This window comes from Bradysia coprophila, unplaced genomic scaffold (genome assembly GCF_014529535.1).
Source record: "Bradysia coprophila strain Holo2 unplaced genomic scaffold, BU_Bcop_v1 contig_138, whole genome shotgun sequence".
Classification (NCBI taxonomy): domain Eukaryota; kingdom Metazoa; phylum Arthropoda; class Insecta; order Diptera; family Sciaridae; genus Bradysia; species Bradysia coprophila.
In genome coordinates this window covers 6,133,732-6,149,844 of record NW_023503409.1, presented here as the reverse complement: position 1 = coordinate 6,149,844, position 16,113 = coordinate 6,133,732, and the positions used below count along the sequence as shown (strand labels likewise).

General features: G+C 37.6%; 3 protein-coding genes across 4 annotated transcripts; 1 reads left to right on the top strand and 2 right to left on the bottom strand.

The window, feature by feature from the left end:
• Window positions 1-3,054: 3,054 nt before the first annotated feature.
• LOC119073743 (GDP-mannose 4,6 dehydratase) lies at window positions 3,055-5,327 on the bottom strand. 2 transcript variants are annotated; one of them, XM_037179402.1, is made up of 4 exons: window positions 5,112-5,327; window positions 4,549-4,711; window positions 3,969-4,241; window positions 3,055-3,908 (listed from the first exon to the last, which is right to left on the bottom strand). In XM_037179402.1, exons 1-4 carry the CDS (start codon window positions 5,178-5,180, stop codon window positions 3,328-3,330), a joined length of 1,086 nt encoding a protein of 361 aa, XP_037035297.1. In that variant the 5' UTR covers window positions 5,181-5,327; the 3' UTR covers window positions 3,055-3,327. The 2 variants fall into 2 exon arrangements, with proteins under 2 accessions (XP_037035297.1, XP_037035296.1); XM_037179401.1 differs by having other exon boundaries at window positions 3,055-4,241; window positions 5,112-5,313.
• A 2,245-nt stretch (window positions 5,328-7,572) lies between these two features.
• LOC119073739 lies at window positions 7,573-10,069 on the bottom strand. Its single transcript, XM_037179397.1, has 7 exons — window positions 9,783-10,069; window positions 9,137-9,680; window positions 8,543-9,075; window positions 8,239-8,477; window positions 8,100-8,182; window positions 7,804-8,034; window positions 7,573-7,759 (listed from the first exon to the last, which is right to left on the bottom strand). Exons 1-6 carry the CDS (start codon window positions 9,947-9,949, stop codon window positions 7,807-7,809), a joined length of 1,794 nt encoding a protein of 597 aa, XP_037035292.1. The 5' UTR covers window positions 9,950-10,069; the 3' UTR covers window positions 7,573-7,759; window positions 7,804-7,806.
• Window positions 10,070-12,314: 2,245 nt separating this feature from the next.
• LOC119073748 (uncharacterized protein CG1161) lies at window positions 12,315-13,335 on the top strand. The gene is made up of 5 exons (XM_037179408.1): window positions 12,315-12,485; window positions 12,552-12,595; window positions 12,664-12,738; window positions 12,800-13,040; window positions 13,110-13,335. Exons 1-5 carry the CDS (start codon window positions 12,420-12,422, stop codon window positions 13,266-13,268), a joined length of 585 nt encoding a protein of 194 aa, XP_037035303.1. The 5' UTR covers window positions 12,315-12,419; the 3' UTR covers window positions 13,269-13,335.
• The last annotated feature ends 2,778 nt before the right edge of the window (window positions 13,336-16,113 follow it).

Here is a 16,113-nt window from a genome sequence, read left to right as displayed (position 1 = left end):
ATTAACCACCGCATTCGCAGTCCTGGATGACCAAATCAAGTTCAGCAACTGGTCACGTTTGATTGACCATTCGAATAACGAAGTTGGAATTGGGTGCGTAACATGAAATGCTCAATTTGCCAGTGCCCCGAGTTTTTTCGTTTGTCGTATTAAGTTGAGGCTATGTTGTCAATGGCCGGTTTGTTATATACATTTTTTCGATGAACTGGGCTCAAAGTTTAAAAAAAATCATGTTTTTATCACCCAAATGATTTCGGCGTAACAATTCACTTTTAACAAGTTTAATTTTGATAGTAAAGAGGGATTATTTAGAAGAACGACCTGCTGAAATCGGACGCATTTTCCAGCGGACTTTTTTATACGTGCCCAGATAGGTGTTGGTCCCTAGAAGCCAAACACATTTTTTTGAAAATTCGTCGATGCTTATGCGCCTTGCGACGGGCGATCGAAAGTTAAAAACATGCACTTTTCTTATGGAAATTTCTCCCGCTACACGGCACGTACAAGGTAGTGTGAGGTGTCATTAGAAAGATTATTGCATGTAATTTCGGGGCAAATAGTCTTATAGAGGGGGAAATGCACCCCTGACGAGTTACGAGCAGTTGAAAGTATGGGTAAAAGTTTGATTATTTAGGCGATCTTCTGACTGTCCCTGTGCATCCGAAAAGCCACAAAAGCAACAACTGTTTCACCTAATTGCTACTGGTCTTAGCTTTCTAATGAAACCAAACATGCATGGGTCGATGAATATGGCTTCGAAAAGCCCCGAAAGTAAATGCAAATACCTTTCTGAAGACACCTCACAAGACCTTGTTCGTGTCGTGTAGCCGGAGAAATTTCCATAAGAGAAGTGCATGTTTTCGACTTTCGATCACCTAGGCGCTAGGCGCATAAGCATTTTCAACGAATTAAAAAAAAAAACATTTTTGGTCTCTAAGGACCAATACCTGTCTAGGCACATATAAAAAAGTCCGCTGGAAAATTCATCCGATTTCGGCAGGTCATTTTTCAAAAGAATCCATTAAAATCACATCTTTATACGAGACAAACTTTTTTCTGTCAACCATTGAGTGTTGCCAGTGTTTCTCTTTGTATTGATAAATGATACGGTTGTTCAACTCGCTGGAACACATCAACTTTTCGGATCTACATATACCTAATAAGATTCTAAGAACATTGTTCTTCCCGATGGAAGTACTCATCGGGAAGAAATTCCTGATGATAAAAACTTCCCAATAAGTACTTACATCGGGGAGAACAATGTTCTTATAACATATCGGGATAAAAACTTCATGTCGGGAAGTTCTTTTCGAAAAAAAAACCTCCGAACCGCTGTTTAGTTTTACCGCAGAGACTGTGACTGTGGTATTTTGACGGATCGTTCCTTGTTTTGTGCTCACTGCTTTTTTATTCAGATTTAGCTAAACTGTCCATTAAATGTGGCTCATAATATTTTCCGAAATGTTTCTTGCAATTACATTCTTTCTGGTAACCAGAAACTGGTTAATTCCACTGATCAACGAATTCATATCTACCAAATTTGACTTATTTTTTCATTATTATTGATTGGGTGACATTCGACATTTTTAACGTTATAACAAGAGCGGAGTTAAAACTCGAAGCTGTGCCAAAAATTCGTTTGCCTAGACAGTATTAGGAGGGACTTCTCATTGAAGCAGAAGAAGTGGTGAGATTAAAGGTCGGAAACGCACAACAGGCCCAACGGAGGCTTAGGTGCAGAGATTCGTCTCACCCCATACAATCTACAAAGGTCGGAATAACCGTGGTCAATGGGGCAAATAACTAGGCGAAGTCGTGTCACATACACATTTTTCATTTCCTTCTACTTGCCCTAAGATCAATTCCAATCAACCTAAGAAAATTGCTAAACATCCCGCCATTTCCTCTTAATTTTCCTGTTTTTATCTTCAATTAGTTCAATTTCCGGCTCAAAATCAAAATTTGAAAATTTTACTTTATTGACTTGTCGACTCATTTATAATCTCCTGATTGATCAACTATAATTGGTTGTCGACACAAATTTCAATGTCTGAAATCAACGATATCTAACCTTAGAGTAATTATAATTACTCTAAGTATCTAACATTAAATTTATCGTAGCTGTTGATTTGTACACAAGTCGAAATTTCAGAGACCTACAACAGATTTATTAACTTTTGAAAAGTCAAATCAAAAATTCATGACACATAACAATAACTGAACGAACGAACAAGTTTTGGCTTGGATTTGTCCGGTAGACGCTAAATTTCCATAAATGATACTGTGCTACTTACAGCTATAAGTGCACTGCCTTTACTTTCAAGTGGATAACGACTAGCTCGGTTGCCTGCATTTGTAAATAGTTGTTCAACAAGGGAAAAAATTTGACAATTGCATTTTGATGGTATTTTCAAGAACCACAAGTCATCCGAGAAAATGCAATTTTCACTTTTTTCCCGAGGTTTTTCACAAGATTTTTCACAAGAAAGACTTCTGAAATTTCAGCGGAGGTGAACAAAGACCATTTTCTCGCCTGCGCTGTCAAAAAAGCATTTTGTTCTATTCAATTATTTAAGTTCTTTGTACCGCTAATCTGTATGTTTTTGAGGATTGTATGGTTACGATGATACGAAATTACTGTCCATAGAAAATCCTAATTGATATCGAAATGTAGTCACCTACCCAAATGACGAATGGAATTTAGAAATACTCAAGTGCCTGTCTTGTCAGGCGAGTTGAAAATTTGAGTTACATGGCACAACACGACGGGCATTGCAATAATGTTTTACAAATTTCATTCCTCATTTGTGATCAACAACTTTATTTTCACACCAGTTTTGATTTTTTACATTGCTTGCCGAGTTATACACCAGCCCTATCCAGGTTATGGCCCTTGCAGTGCTCAAAAATATAAGTCATAGAACAACAGTTTCTCGTATTGGGTAATATTACATTATAATAACAATTTGGCACAGATATTAAACCGTGGTTTTGTGAAGGCCTGATATGCATGTGGTTTCTCAGTCTACGTGTTCCGGAATGAAAATCCAACTATAAATTTAGACTTTAACAAAACATCGAATGTATTTTGTGTCACTTTCACACGATAACATATGCAATACACGGTACATAATACTCAAACCGTAAAATCCAGACAATATTTGTCAGAAAATAAAATTTAAAATAAAAAGAAAATCAAAAAAAAAAAGTTCAAAACAATTATTGTGCAGAAAACATTATTGTAATTGGAATGTTGCATCCCACACTGTTCGAAGAAATTTTTAAGGAACTGCATCCCTTTATCCCTTCACCCGTTTTACGTTATCACTACGCCATCGGATTTTTACTCATCAACGCGATATCCGACTTCATCATATCTTCAACCAACTCCAGAAACGACACTTTCGGCTTCCATTTCAATTCATTCTTAGCCTTGGTGGCATCGCCCAGCAACAAATCAACTTCAGATGGTCGAAAATATTTCCGATTTATACGCACACGAACTATGCCAGTACCGCGCTCAACACCGACCTCATTGATGCCACTGCCCTCCCATTCGATTTCCGTACCAATGACACGGAATGCCGCTTCGACGAATTCTCTCACACTATGCGTTTCTCCCGTTGCAATGACAAAATCCTGTGGCTTTTCCTGCTGCAACATCATCCACATAGCTTCAACGTAATCTTTGGCATGACCCCAGTCTCGTTTGGAATCCAAATTACCCAATTCGAATAGCTCGAGCTGCTTCAAATGGATTTTGGCCACAGATCTCGTAATTTTTCGGGTAACAAAATTTTCACCACGTCTCGGCGATTCGTGATTGAAGAGGATGCCGTTGCAGGCGAAGATGTTGTAGGCCTCTCGGTAGTTCACGACGATCCAAAAACCGTACAATTTTGCGCAAGCTGTTAAGACATTAAACGATGTAGGTGAGTGACCAATGATAAAGGAACATTTGTACTTACCATACGGTGATCTTGGATAGAACGGCGTTTTCTCGGTTTGTGGTGTTTCTACAACTTTGCCGTACAATTCAGACGTTGAAGCCTGATAAAATTTGACATCGTTGTCTAAGCCACATATTCGAATCGCTTCCAGCAATCGTAGTGTACCTACGCCATCCACTTCGGTAGTGTATTCACTTAAATCAAACGACACCTTAACATGACTCTGCGCAGCCAAATTATAAATTTCTTGCGGCTTTACAGTGGAGATTATTTTGATGAGACTACTGCTGTCTGGAGAGGAAATAGAAATTTGATAGGAACGTTGTTATCATTGTGTCAATGTTGTGGTGATAGTACAATCAATTGACAGCAAAAAAAAAACATAAAAATTTGTCATTGAATCCAATGTACGAGCACTTTTGGTATAATCTGATCGATGTCATGACATGAGATTAGCGTGTACAATGAAAAAAGGCTTGAATGAATGAGTCATTCAATCACAAACTACGAAAGACCGCATGACCAATAATTGATCGTTCTAATTGAACAAAAAAAAATGTTTGACCACTACGGGATGATTGATTTTTTGTGGACCTACCAGTCATATCACCGTAATGTAATTTCATTTTTCCTTCACGATGGGTCCTTGGGTCAGCATATAAATGTTCGATCCGGGACGTATTAAACGTACTGGCTCTTCGAATTATTCCATGCACTTCATAGCCCTTCTCGAGAAGGAATTCAGCCAGATACGATCCGTCCTAATTGTACAAAAAAAATTTTATCTCCTGCTACACATGCACATGAATCATTAATTGTGATAATTGGCCGCGATAAAACAATAACTTCCACTGAGATATTTTAACAGTTTCGATTGAGGTCATGCCAAAACCGAACCACTTATGTTTCTCAACATCCAAAACGACTATTTACATTTCGCATGCCAGGAAACGGGCTTAAAGTCTAGTATGATTCGAACCGTACTAGACTGAAAATTGCATGCGTGGCTCGCGGTAAATCATTATGGGGGAAATGTTATTTAGATTCTAACATTTCCCCCAAAATTATGCTGTTATGCTTTGATTTGACCACAGAGCTGTGTTTATACTATCACTTGATTTAAGAGACATGAATCATATCCAAGTCGAAAATCGTAAATACCTGTCCAGTGATACCAGTTATTAGAGCACACTTTCTTCTCTGTCCGACTTCATTCTGTGAGGAGGTCATTACTTTATGGAATCAACTAGCTCCGTACCGGTAAAGATAAGAATAGTAAATAACGCCTTGCTTGCAAAGGTTCAGAACAAATGAAAAATCAAACAAAAACGCCGACTGTCAAGTATGTACACATCATACAATGACAAAAAAATACATGGCCCGGGCTGATAAGCATATGACAAAACTGTTTTATCGATTTTAAATTCTGCGTTGACATAACGTACGAAATTTGGAGCGAAAATTTGAAATCAATTTAGAAGCAAGTTCTTGGATCTTTGCACATTTGCGATGTATATACGACCATAAACTAGTCTTAAAGTTTTTTTTATTGAGTGTTTGGTTGGTTTGATGTTTTGTCAATTAAAATACATTTTTCTGTAATGATCAAACAATTTAAAACAAAAAAGGAAAAACATTAGTACAGACGAAAACGAAAATTTCCTTTAAATAGTTTTTTTGGCATTAGTAGGAAATATGAAAAAAGCAAATAGTAATTGGATTAACCGACTGCAATAACAATAAATTTAAATATTTTGTATCGATATTACCGATACCGTTTGCCAATCAATTCAAAAGTCGCGCTATAATTACAGTTGGTAATAAACAGTGTGTACAAGAAAAACCAACATGACCAAACAACAAAATCTAGTTTTGAATATTGTATACTGTGGAAACACACTTTGGAAAAGCCGTAAAAAAAGCGCTGCAAGTACTCAAGTATTTACTGCGAAGAAAATTGGAAGAAGTTGCGATAGCCGAAAATTAAAGTCTGGGTGGCATTTATAAAGTCAAGCTGTATAAGCCAGAGAATGGGATTGCGCTGAAATGATGTCGTTTTACAGATGAAACGAAAAAGTTCTTCCAAACACTGTTTCGAGGTAAACTGGTACCATTTCATTTCTTAAAAATGAATTCAATTGCATTTTTGCAATTCCACAACCGATGCCCAATCAAATCAAATGGATGCAATAACTAGTTCAACAGACTCATGCCCTGACGTGGGCCTTTCACCAATTGGCAAACGAAAATCGGATGGTAGAAATGTAACGAAAAGAAGCAAAAAAAAGACATCGGAATAGGAAAAAGATTACATGGCCTTACGGGCGAATTGCATGAAAATAATACTGTCTACGCCACATTTAACTGTTGCAATTGATTTTTGTGGCGGGATATGGTACCATCCAAGGGTTAGCCAATATTAAAGAGACAACTATAATTGCGATTCAAAATTCGTTAACAGCCAACGTCAATCGACTTGTAGCTGTTAATTGGGAAGCTTTTGATATACTGAGTGTCGATCTTGCCATCGAGCGAGGCGCGAAAATATTTTTACTTAAAACCGGTTCTGGAGGTGTAGAATGTGCAAATCAACTGAATGAATTTTTGAGTGTGACATTCAGAAAGGATACTAATAAACGACCGATAATTAATTCAAACCCGATAAAAAATAATAAATGACCGATAAATACGGTACCGATAGAAAATAATAAATGATCGATAGAGAAATTCACAAGTACCGATAATTTTTTACCGATAAAAAGTAATAAAGTACCGACAAATTCATAAATTTATTATTTTTTTTAATTTTTATCGGTACAGTGAACGACATCTCAAATGTCTCACTGTCAAATTTTTCTGAGAATTTTATTGTGTCATTGCAAATTCACAATGACATTCTCTGAAAAAAATGACAGTGAGACATTTGAGATGTCGTTCACTGTAGTTCATTATTTTCTATCGTTCGTTCATTATTCTCTATCGTTCGTTCATTATTTTTTATCGGTACTTTCGTTTAAATAAAATATCCCACTCAGAAAGAGTATAACAACAACAAATAATACCACTTTCATAGTTCCACAAATTTCTCGTTTTTAGCTTTTTGATAATTTGTCCCTAGGTACATATAACCAGATACTGCCCGTATTGAAAATCATCCTTCAGACTTTGAACAATTTGACGCCATTTTCCAGCTGAGTGATAACATCATTGAGAAAGAGAAAGATATTGCGCTTTTACAGCCAAAGAAATGCTTGAAGTATGAAAAGAATGGGTTCCGACGCAAGTAACAAGTAATAGTATATTACGTCTTTGTTTCGTACTTTTCTTTGCTAGGTGTGAGGATTAGTCTGAGCCGAAGGCAAAGGCTGCAAAGACACAAGGTAAAATACAAACGTTCAAACAAATTATATTCCGACGCATCGTAGTTTGCATTTGATGTGTACACTACACTCGTGCAAACTCTCGCATTCGTATACATCTCGTATAAGCTACGGTTAGTGGATGCATGAAGTAACAGATTTCTAATCGATATGATTGGTTACATAACTGCCTTTAGTGAATGGATCAATAATAAAATTAAGAAATTCGTTGGAAGAATTTTATTTCATTAAAATAACTGCCATAATTGTCATAAATGTAATTAAAATTGAATAAATATCACAATACAATGCAAGATGAATGAATTGAAATTGCCACAGGCACACAAATTTCCGTCATTCAACTTTTCCTGCTCAAATCAAATCTTTTTCCTGGACACAAATGGTTTGTCAGATTGTCTTAAATTACGTTTTACTTAATTGATATCCTCAACCTCCAACACCGACTTAAATGATCCGCGTGGACACCGACAATTTCATTAATAAAACGATTGAGGTTTTGCGCACACCAAAGCATTCGATTTGACTGCGGTCATGCACATCGCAACATCAAGAACGCCATGCTCGATCGCTGGGCCTTTCTTCCATTCGTTGCTTTCTTCGTCGTAAATTTGCACTTCGCCATCTCCGTAGAAAATGTAGAGACAATTTCCAGCCACAGCCAAATTGAAATGCCCCACATATTGTGAATAGTAGACTCTTTTCACCTAAATCCAAATAAATTCAAAGTATGTTACTTCCGTCGCGGTTACATAAATTCCGTCAAACTTACGACAGTCCAACCTTCGATGATTTCATCAAATCGCTGAATGACAAACTCGGTGCCGTTGTAGATTTTTTCCGAATCGTATCGAGCTGCGGGAAGAATGATTAATTCGGAACGGCAATGGTCGTACAGTTAGTTCACTTACTCATAACCACATAGATCGATTCGTTCAAAACAATTCCTTTGAAGCAAGTCTGTTTGTGTTCGTGGTGCAAGTATTGTCTTTCCGACCACTTTTTTGTTTGTAAGTGATAGCTACGGACCAGTCTTCGGTCGAATCCACAACCCAAAAAGTACAGTTCATTGTTCAATCCCACAATCTGTTTCGCCACTTTCACATTTTCTATGTGGCCGCGTGACCACGATTTTGACTTCAAATCATATCTGAAAGAAGAAACTTGTTTTTAATTGTCTCTTTGATCATACCGCTGCTTTCGTGACTAGATTACCCGAAGAAATTTTGTTGCTCAGAGCGGGAGAAACAGTAAATTGTGTCGTTCATATGGCAAAACAATTCTAAATTAGAACACAAGACGTCATGCGGAATGTCAATGCTTTCCACAGTAACACTTTCCGGTGTTAAGCACTCTGCCCTTAAAATGGATCCGTTTCGCGTGTGAAACATCACAATGTGCTTATCGCATGGAATCATAGTCGCTTCGCGAAATGATTCGATGCCATACGGTAGTTCAATCTTTACGCACGATTTTTCCCATTTACGCTGAAGGTCACACAATTGCTTGAACTGAATGGTCTTGCCCTTGAAAATGCTTAAGACGTGTCGCTGCTCGTCGACTTCACAGTCTGTGTCACTCTCGTATTCGGCCTCACTCAATAAATGGAATCCATTTTCGCTTAGATTATCCGATCCACAACCCGATTCCGACCCTGTTTTGTCATCTTGCTCTTGTTGAATTTTTGGCTCCAATCGGACGGAAGGAGTTGAAGTCAATTTTTGGCTCATTAAAAATCCAGCGACGAACTGGACGGGTACAATGAGTACGTTAAAATTGAAAGTGTTGGCAAACCAAGATCTCACTTACTGAAGCTCGAACGACCGATCGGCTATTGTCATTGTCCAATTTTAGTGCGGGAAATAAACTTTCGATTTGGTTCAACGAGTCTAGGAGACTGCAAAACAATTCATCCTGAGCATTCAGCAATTTTCTCAATACCGAAACAATCTGTTGGTTCGACAAATTGAAAAATTCTGGCAATTGAGTGACATTAGGAAACACATCCGTTATTATGGCCAGTGCATTTTCTCTCAGCATATCAAACTGGTGCACATCGGCAATTTCGAGATATCGAATGCAGTTTCCGACATTCAAAGTTTGTTCAAGCATTTTCGCGCAGACCAATGTCAATGAATCTATCTGCAAAGTCTTTGCACCCCACAGCACATCTCCCACATTGTCAGCAGTCAATTCGGCGCCACCAGTGTAGCAAAAGTTAATAATTGTTTTAACAGCTTTTGAATGGATGTTTAGCGAAATTGCGGTAACGTTCTCGTGCTCAGCAGCATTCAACAGTTGATTGAAGTAATATTCACTAGTTCCAGCCATTACAAAGCGGTGAACTTTGAACCTGATTTAAAATTACACAAAAGAACACGTTTAGGGCCAGAACGCAAAATAGGTAGGTCGGTACAAAAGTAATGAAAGGTCAACGGTGCTCTGTGATAAATACCTTTTATCGTCATTACTAATAAGAACAAGGTCCGTTAGGATGCTTCTTTCACGCAGAAGCGTTAATCGATGAGAAAACAATTCAGCATGGCCTTGATTACTGTACACCGGTTGATCAGCCGCATTTTCTTCGACCGTTGACCGTTGGCTTTCCATCACTGCACTCATTTTTATTTTGCGTAAGATATTAAAATTCTGAAGAACTCAGAAAAACTGCATTTGAATGATTTGGTTCCAAAAAAAAACGACCACAATAATCAGACGATACGACACGAATGAGAAAAGTCTTTCTTTGGTACTGATGTCATCACTGGCGTCGACAGTGCAGCCAGTGCTGCGGGAATTGGTCCACTTCGGAAATTTTGTATCCGACTATAATATGCTTGTCTTTCTGAGACATTGAAAACCTGAAACGTAGATATTTCCAGACAACGTTCCTTTGTGTGGCCTTTTCACTTAAAATGCTGTTAGCTAAAAGAGACTCATGAAATAAAATCGTTGTCTCTAACGTTTCTACAGCAGTAAGTGAAGGCAAAAGGTGGGAGAACATAGAAAAGACCATAAGGAGTATGTTTGAGGTGTCTCAATGCAAGTCCTGAGGATTTTTATATTTAACAAGGAAAATTTACAAACCCTTCAAGGGGAAAATGGGCTCCAAAACCCAAAAAACGAAATTTTTTTTTTTTTGATTTTTCGGAAGTCTACAATTGCTAAAAGTTTCTTATGTGCAGAATGAGCACCAGCTGAATATCACCAGCTGGTGTGCAAACAAAAACACTTTGTATTGTATACAATTCAAAGACAACCTACACACAGTACATTATGTGTTTTGATTGTTTATCATACAATAAGTGTGTGTTAGCAGATCCGCTGGTGATATTCAGATGGTGCTCATTCTGCACATGAATAGTAGATTATTCACCTCTGTCCACATGTTTATTTAGATACTTGGGGAGTTATTGCATGAGCCGAAGGCGAATGTTATAACCCCAAGTGTCTAAATAAACATTTGGACAGCGGTGAATACGCTATTTTATCTACCGACGGCGAAATAATAGCACTTTTTCATTGCTATTATTTCACCTAGGTAGATAAAAATATTTACAGGCTGTACTGTTACTGTAGGGTAATTAGGTACATAAAGAGGTCGCAAAGTGACATACTGATGTGAAAAATAGATTTATGATAGTTGAAATAACGGTTTTGAACACTGTGGCGTCTCAATTCATCATTTCTAAATTCAAATCGTTTGCGACTATAACGTATCTAGTCCAGACTACCACTTTCACAGAAACTCTATCCAAATAAATTCAATCAAAATCAGTCTAGTTACACATCAACCACATCAAGTATCGCATTATATACGCACTAAGTATGCGCCCATGTTTTCATTCTAGTGTATTCGTGGACAGTTTTGTGGGCATTTTTATGATTTGCTGTTCATGCCCACAAATTTCAAAATTAAATACGAGCTAAAGTATTTACCGTAGTACAAACGAACTGGGGAAGACCGATAGAGCTCAAGAGTCTTCCCCGATTTTCCCCAAAATAACATTTATGATTATTGGTTTTGATTGTAAAGGGTATCGTTCCCGTGATACATACCACTGGAATGACTATGTTTAGATAGTCCAAATATGTATAAAGCCAATAATTGTGAATGTCCCAGCCGTCATATTTGCATCTCTCTGGGCGATAGTGTCACGCAAATATCCCTCTTGTAATCGACCATTTTCGCAGGTGCCAAATTGATATGTAAGAATCAATTTTCGCGTGGGGCAAGCAACAAAAGTCATTTTTAGCGTGTGAGAGACCAAGGCTGTATACTTTGAGGAGGTCACGCAGACCGCCATTTTATTAGATACGCGGGAACACACCACTTCTGATGATTTTACATGTAAAAAATTCACCACATCATCAAGACGACGAGAATCATCAGAGTAGGTGAATTTTTGTATGAAATCGGCCATTTTATCATCAACTGTGGTGTGTAACCCGCGTATCTCTATCTGCGTGACCTCCCCAAAGTATACAGCCTTGGTGAGAGATAGAGCCGAAGACGAGGGCTGGATTCGAATACGCTAAAAAAGACTTTTAGTCCCTGATACGAATAATATTTTTAAAAAGTGCGACGAAGTCATTTATACTTTCGTTTCCCATACAGTGAACGACTTCTCAAATGTCTCACTGTCAAATTTTTCTGAGAATTTTATTGTGTCATTGCAAATTCACAATGACATTCTCTGAAAAAAATGACAGTGAGACATTTGAGATGTCGTTCACTGTAACAAGCATGAAAATTGATGTGTTTCTTTCATGGATAAAAACATCGGGTGAAAGAAATAACTACTTCCAGTGTGCAGACTTCTTTTGTTATTGATTATAGAGTGTTTTACTTCGTATAGGAAGCATATAAATAACTATTACGATTGTCGTTTAAAAATTGCGGGCTTTATAAAGCAGTAATACCGACCGATGAGCCGCTGTAAACTCAAAATCATTTAGCCCGAAAAATCAGCTGACGAAGTGACGTTTCCATTCTATTTGTTTTTTGTGGTGAATGATACACTTTGCGAAAATTATTTATTAAATTGTAATCTTCATTCCACTAATTATTGTGATTAAACACGTCAAAACGATGTGGAATAAAATACTGGTTGGAATTATCGTCATTTCGGTGATTGAAATTGGTTTGCAAGTGGAGGTGAGTGAGAATTCCATTTCCTTTGGCAATCACGGAGATTTATAGTTGAAATTTTCCTGAAATTAGGCTCAATCATACGAAGACAAACGATGCAAATGCATCTGTCCAAGGTAATAAATGCATTCAATAAATTACGCTTCAAACAAGACTCTACCAATTTTCTATCATTTCCCTATAGTCTGAGTTCAGTTTTGAACAACACCCAAGAAACAGATCGTATGATGGTGATTGAAAATGTTCCACGGCTAAAATGGTGAGTGACAACACCGGAATCAGATCGGATTGCGAAAATTTTACGATTTTAAACATTTCAGTGACTGTGAAAATGTCATTATGCCCCGTATAGCCGATAAAATCAAAGGAAAGGAACGGGAGTTTTGCCCCCGTTGCCAATGTAAATTCGAGAATCGAAACACTTCAATCATCAAATTTGTTGTGATTCTGGTGATCTGGGCGATATCTCTGTTAGTGGTGTACATGTTGTTCTTGATCTGTTTGGATCCATTGTTGAATAAGCGAGTGAAGGCTAACTATCAAGAGCATACGAATGAAGAGGTAGGAATTCGATGAAATATTTTCTCTGTGTAAGACACTCCTAACAACCTGATTCAAACAACAAAACAGGACGATGTCACGTTAAGTGGTGTTGCCGGTCCATCTGTACATCCAATGGGCGTTCGAAGTAATGTTCTAAACAGAGTTGGACATCAACAAGATAAATGGAAGCGACAAGTACGAGAGCAACGAAAAAATATTTATGATAGACACACAATGCTTAATTAGATAGCGACGACGCGATAACTATATGTGCTGCACACATTACTACAATAAAAGTAAATCTTATTTAAATGAGAATTTAATTGCAGTATTTTTGGTAGGACTAGTCTCTCTGACGCATTGTCCTGAAATTTCGACGACATGAGTATCGGCGACTTCCTGAAGAAACGGCGAGTAGTCGCCGTTTCTTCAGGAAGTCGCTGTTTCTTCAGGAAGTCACCGTTTCTTCAGGTACTCGCCGTTTCTTCTCGTCGTTTCTTCAGAAAGTCACAGTTTCTTCAGGATGTGACTAATTATGACACGATGCGAGAGAAAAAAAATTAACTCCTAAGTTACCGTCACCGTTCCGGCGCCCGGCTCGCATTGCGGCCCTCCGCTTCGCTCCGGGGCAATGGGCCGGATCGCTCGGCGTGTTAAAACGCTTTTTATGTGCAATGAAAATTGGTTTTCATGTTGTAAAAAGATGAATTCTGTAGTGATGAGCTAAACTCCTTTACGTTACATTTCGTAAAGGGATGAATTCCATAGGAACCAACAAAACGCCTTTACGGCGAGACGAAAATTAGAGTTGATTTGGGATCTCAATGTCAGCTGAATTAGTAATCTTGAGTTGAGATTGTCAACTGAAGAATTTCTTGAAATCGAAATTTCATCTCAAATCAAGAATAAGCCACTGTACGTAGATTTTATTCATTTAAAATAAAATACAAAGCTTTTTATTTTATTTGTTTTAGTTGCTTGCAATCAGAGATTGAACGGTGAGATGCGTTGCTTCTGAAAGTCGTTGTTTCTTCTCGTCGTTTCTTCAGGAAGTCGACGGTTTCGAAGAAACGGTGACTTTCTGAAAAAATGGTGACATGTAATGACGACTCTTCAGATTTTCTGATGAAACGGTGTGAAGAAACGGTGACTTCCTAAAGAAACGGTGACATCCTATAGAAATGGTGACTTCCTGAAGAAACGATAACTTCCTGAAGAAACGACGAGAAGAAACGGCGACTATAGTGGTCGGTTCTTCTCATCGTTTCTTCAGGAAGTCACCATTTCTTCTCGTTGTTTTTTCAGTAAGTCACCGTTTCTTCAGGAAGTCATCGATACTCATGTCGTCGAAATTTCAGGACAATCTCTGACGCAGGGCCTATTATTTGGGAATTGATTTTGGGAATATTTGGGAATTTCGGGAATATTTGGGAATTTTTGGGAATATTTAGGAATTAATTCCCAAATAATTGATCCTTTTGAATATATTCTGCCAAAATGTTAGGCTTCTTTTTTGTATTGTTATCAACCAGGCTTTATGAATCGTGCCACTGACATTTAATGTCATCCATCAGGAGTTTATTTTAGAGGGTATTCTTTTGAATTTCGACTGACCGAAATCGGCGCTTTTTTTTCGGGACTTTCTTATATACTACTACTACATATAAGAAAGTTCCGAAAAAAATGGGGCCGATTTCGGTCAGTCGAAATTCGAAAGAATCACTCTGACCTGTTCACGGGTGACTTAGGAATATCCAGCGGCATTACTACTTCCCCAATTATCCCCAAAATTCCCAAAAATTCCCAAATATTTCCAAATATTCCCAAAAAATCACAAATATTCCCCCCAAAAATTCACAAATATTCCCAAAATTATCAAATATTTCCAAATCGATAACCAAAAAATTAGCCATGAACGACATTTTCATTGCACTTAACACTTAAATTTTTTGGGTTTCCTCCATCGGCTTAAAACAGGTCATTTTGTGTATTAAAAATTTTATAAGGATAATATCCACTGATCGTTCAAATATTCAAAGGGTAGTTCCTGAGTGAAAAGACGTCTGCGTCTCTACAGACGACTTCTTTAATTCAGTTCAATATTTGGGAATATTTGGGAATTTCGCGAATATTTGGGAATTTTGGGAATTTATTCCCAAATAATAGACCCTGTATCTGACACACCCAATTATAAACATCTGTTATCGATAACAACGACAAAAATAATGACAAGATCTCGATAATTAGGTCATTTATGTAGTAAAATGCATGTAAAAAAATTGAAGTAGAAGATTTGAAATCAACCGATTAAAAACACTTTGATCGATGGAAGTAATAGAACCGATAATAATAATACTTGTCATATGCTTACTGTAACAGGTTAAATAGAAAATGATTTGGACAATAAGACGATCAGTCCAAGAATTGAAGCTGCATTCCTTCTATGTCATGATAAAGCCTCTCTAGAGTGCGAACAATCGATTGAAGAAACTATCAGACTTTATGGACTGTATGTAACGTTTGTAATTTAGCAGCTATGAATATCGCTTAAGTGAATCCTGATCTATTTAGGTAAATTGATACCAATTTTCAATTTCCTTCAATTTGTTATAGTAGTGAAAGGAAGAAAACGTGTCTATGATAAGACAATGACCAATTTCTGCGAAAGTGTTCTATCCTTAGAAGGGTTCTTTGGAAAAACAGCCGACCGAAATCGGACGCATTTTCCATTGAATTTTATATATATTATGTGCCCATGCCCAGAAAGTTATTCGACCCTAGAAGCCAAAACCAATTTCCAAAAAAATTCTTCGAAGCTTGTGTGGCTGGTCGGAGGTGATCAAAAACCGAAAACATGCATTTTTCTCACTGAAATTTCTCCAGTTACGCGAGCCGGATAGTGTCGTGTGGGGTGTCATTAGAAAGGTAATTGCATGCAAATCCGGGGCAAATAGGGTCTTATTGGGTTTCAAATTTATCCACTTTGAGATTCGTGCAGTTGTAGTTTTCAACCGAAAAAATACTGAAAACTTACAATTTTCTAACAGAAATTTCTCGAGATACACGAAACGTACATGGTCGTGTGGGTTGT